This window comes from Sphaeroforma arctica (genome assembly GCF_001186125.1).
Source record: "Sphaeroforma arctica JP610 unplaced genomic scaffold supercont1.169, whole genome shotgun sequence".
In the NCBI taxonomy this organism is placed as follows: Eukaryota; class Ichthyosporea; order Ichthyophonida; genus Sphaeroforma; species Sphaeroforma arctica.
The window spans coordinates 10,243-14,420 of NW_014040389.1; the positions used below are offsets into that span (position 1 = coordinate 10,243).

At 41.4% G+C, this 4,178-nt stretch overlaps 1 protein-coding gene across 1 annotated transcript; it reads left to right on the forward strand.

Moving 5' to 3' along the window:
- Nucleotides 1-850: 850 nt before the first annotated feature.
- Nucleotides 851-3,538, forward strand: SARC_03346 (hypothetical protein; the record flags this gene model as incomplete). Its single annotated transcript, XM_014302845.1, has 5 exons — nt 851-1,113; nt 1,262-1,375; nt 1,483-1,571; nt 1,798-1,957; nt 2,247-3,538. Coding segments are annotated over 5 exons (932 nt in total), but the record flags the coding sequence as incomplete, so codon positions are not given.
- Nucleotides 3,539-4,178: the final 640 nt, after the last annotated feature.

Here is a 4,178-nt window from a genome sequence, read left to right on the forward strand (position 1 = left end):
AAGAGCTGCAACACGATGGGCGATGACCTTCATTCCGGTTCTGATGTGCATCTTTGGTATGCTCTTTACAGTCACATACTTTACCTCTAAGGCTCCAACAATGGTGTTGTATGTGAATATATTTATATAGATTTATGGATTTGTAGATATATATATATATATATATAGATATGATAAATATGTTTACATATATATATATATTACGTGTCTACATATATATACATTATATATGTATATGTATATATATATATATATATATAAATATACATATATATGTATACTTTGGAACATCAGGCATGGATTGTGTACTGGCACGATTCCAACCACGACCTTTTACTTTCTCATGAACTATTCACGGATTTCGCAGCGGTGCTAGTATGGTGGTGTGAAACCAAATTACATGAGGAAAATCTGGATGCTTGGAATGATACAATACTTATCTTGAGCTACGTCACTCTGTCAGTGACCGTTCTCTTCATAATTGCGCTGGCTCTGGTCTGGAATGAGAGCGAGATCATGGCGGTGCAGCACGATTTCACCATCTTCTTTTTCTTCTTCGCGATTATGAATTCGGTGGCCCACATCGTGTACGTGCTCGCCCCAGGCTCGGCGGCACCCAACGGGCCCTTCATAGACAACGTTGGATTCGCTTTTTATAAAGTGCTGCTTTGCTTTTCCATGCAGTGCACACTTATTGGTTCCCTTGTGTTACGCCAACGGCTCTTCTATCTGATTTTCCGCTGCTATGATCTCAACCCGTCTTTTTGGGTGGCCGTTCCAGCGTTTATGTTCGTGTGCTTATGTATAGCATCGCCCTTAATCGTATGCGGATACTATGAGTGTGGGCCCTACGTGCCGGCATCGATTCATTTTGCAATGACGGCCGTCATGACCGGTGCTTTTGGATACTATTTGTACTACACATATCAAGGCAGCAGCCTATTCGTCCAGTTCTGGCAAAACATGCGAGCCTATGTTCTGAACACAGTCACCCAGCTAATCATCTTCGGCTTGTATCTGTCGCAATACCCGACTATTCGTTTGAAGATGGTCATGGCGACGTTCTTCGTGTGGCTGATCATGCTTGATACCTTTTCCGTGCCGCTTCTCAGAGTATGTCATTTTTGCTGGCCATGTCTTCAAGGAAATACTTTCAGTGTCGCCTTGCGGTTGTTGTGCCCTTTTAATTGTCCTACGCAGGGCATAGACATTGGCCGTAATCGTAATGCTTCTGCTTCTTTGCTGATTTCCACTTGACCAGGCAATCGCGAGGAAATTCTTAGGCATGCATTTATGGGGGAATATCGATTTCACCGGATTGCCACTGCGAATGCTCTCAAATCAAAATAGCCTGGAGTCAAGTCTACAGAACAAGGTTAGCCAACCATCTGTATGTATCCCTTGATACGGAGTAGTTGTACAGCTTATAAGTTTGCCTTGAGAGCATACAATTGACGTTCCAATGGAATTGTATTATTGCAGAAAATGAGGACATCTTTGGAAGCTTTTGCCAACCATAGGTACGCAGGCGAAAATATCCGATTTCTCTCACGCGTGGATGAGCTCTACAGGTATGTATGCTCACTGATCGCCAAGAGATTTATTCTTCTATGAATTTACCTTTCCGCCCAACTATTTATTTGTAAGAGCTGAACTTGGTTTCTATTTTTTAGCGCCTCTTGCATTCAAATACGTCGAGCTTAGGTCACTGGATTCTTTGCATGCTTCCAGCGCGATTAAAGCTGGCTTGGGTATTCCACATGTTAATTAAATTAATTGCTTATACACCTTTTGCAGTAAAAGTCTCAGCAACCAAGTCACCACAAATGAGATTCAAAAGGCGATAGACGATTTCATCAGACCAAATGGTTGCGATAGGCTGAATTTAATGTGCGCTACTCGTCGGAATACGATCAGTAGCTTTGAGAAGGATGAGCCGGTTACTAAAATATTTGGGGTATGTCTTAAGATTCGCCAAAAGCGTCTTTTTACTACAACTCAAATCTCTCAGTGTTGTGTGTGCGACAGCTGCCAAGTATGAGATGATATTTTGCATAATGTTTTAGCACTGCTATGCTATAATCTGTCATCTGCGACACTTGACTGTTCGAAATTTACCTATCGAATTGATTAACGCATCTCTAGTGTTCATTTCTTCTGTTTTCAATGCTAGTAAGGCGCCAAAAGATCATCACAACTCAAATCATATCTTTCCTTCATGTCACGTCTCACTTTCACCACCGCAGGCTGCCGAACGAGAGATCAAAACATTGTTTGCCATCCAGATATGGAGGGCATTCATTGTGACAGATGAGTACAAAGCCCTCAAGGCCGAGCAGGAAAGAGATGAAAGAGCTGAGACAAACCTGCGGAATGCGTTATACAATATAGGTGTATTGCCGAAATATACATCGCCGAGAAACACAGACAGCATCTTTGAGACGATGACAGGCAACGTTGTTATGTCCTCCAACGTTGTTGTGTCCTCTATGGAACCAATTGATCCAAAGTCAAGTGCCCTGAAGGTTGAGACAAAACTGAGGCTGGTTTGAAATTGGTATCCGATAACCCGCAGTATTCTCAGCCAATTTATTGATTTCACAAGAGCCAATAGCCCCCCTCCCGCAGGAGCCAATTGTCCCCATCACCTTCGTAGAAACCCCGATACCTCTGCCTTGTAAATGGCAAAGTTTACCATGTGAAGTGCGCCCTGTCATGTACTACATTTTGCTAAGGCATGTAGCCAGCGGAAGAGATACCGCTACACCCGATTGCATTCGATGGAAAGCACACCTCGTGCGTTGGAGAGCCTGGTGCGAGGAAGTGATCTGCCAGCACTGTTGGTAATTTGCATCAGCTTGCATATCAATTCTTCTCGCATGAGGGTATAAGCAGCTATCATCAAAGCCTCCCCCTCAAGTTGTGGGTACATCTGTACCTCGGGGTGTCAACATTGACCGGTAGTAGACACCCAAGCTGGTGCAACGGTTTATAGAGGGATAGTAGCCGCTATTGTACGTCTACCAAGAGCAGACGGTGTCAGTACGTTCGAGAAGCACAAAAGCAAAGAACAGGCGGAGATGCCCAAAGCAGGCATAGCAGACCCGCATAAGAAAACATCTGTAGTTAACGACGTCGTTGTTATAGATTGTATGGCTCGTAAGCAGAGCACCGAAGCAATACAAGCTGATGCGGTTTTTGTTACGGGTAGCGGCTTGAGTACAGTGTGCAGAGCCACTTCACATTCTTGCGATACTGCACAAATCTTCCCACCTCATACTGGCTGAATGATAGCCCACAGACGAACACCTCTTGCGGATGACCCAAAAGAGGTCAACTTCACATACTATCACGTAACAATGGGCGAAAGTTTTTGAATCTACGTATGCCGATGAAGATGCATCGATATTGAATCCAGCCAACCTACTTTAGTATATAGTGCAACAAGTATGCACACACACACATTCATCATCGATACATTTAGTTCGTAAGTATATAAAAATAGCACCGAGTTGCTAATAAAATAGGAATAAACCGAGTTTTTTAATATACACATTCCGAGCGATCGTTGCCTTTGATTCTTAATCTCAATGTACTTTTATACGCACGCTGACTAGTAACTTAACCTAACTTGGATCTCGCACCTCAAAAACCATTGATTGGTATCCAAGGGAATGTATGAATATTCGAGTACAACATAGGCCCGGGTTGACTTAACAATATCCATCAGTCACTTACTCGGCTCAGACATGACCGTCTGCACAAACGAGTTGTCTGGACACGAGAAATTCAAAAAGGGCAAGGAAGTCGGCTTAGAATCAAATATCAAGGACCCAGAAACTTTCAGAGTGTAAAGGTTGATATACCGCAGATTAATCACCAAATAAATTTATATAACAATATATGCATTTATATGATTCTATGGTTTAAAACTATATATACAATATGATTATATATCTATATATAATAAAGGAATATATATATTGCAATGTGTACATACGTACATACATATATATATATATAAATACATATATACATGTAATTATACATATATACATATTTATAGACACAAACACACACACACACACACACACATATATATATATATAAATATACATACACATATGTATACATATACATACATATATATTCATATACATATATACATACATACATAC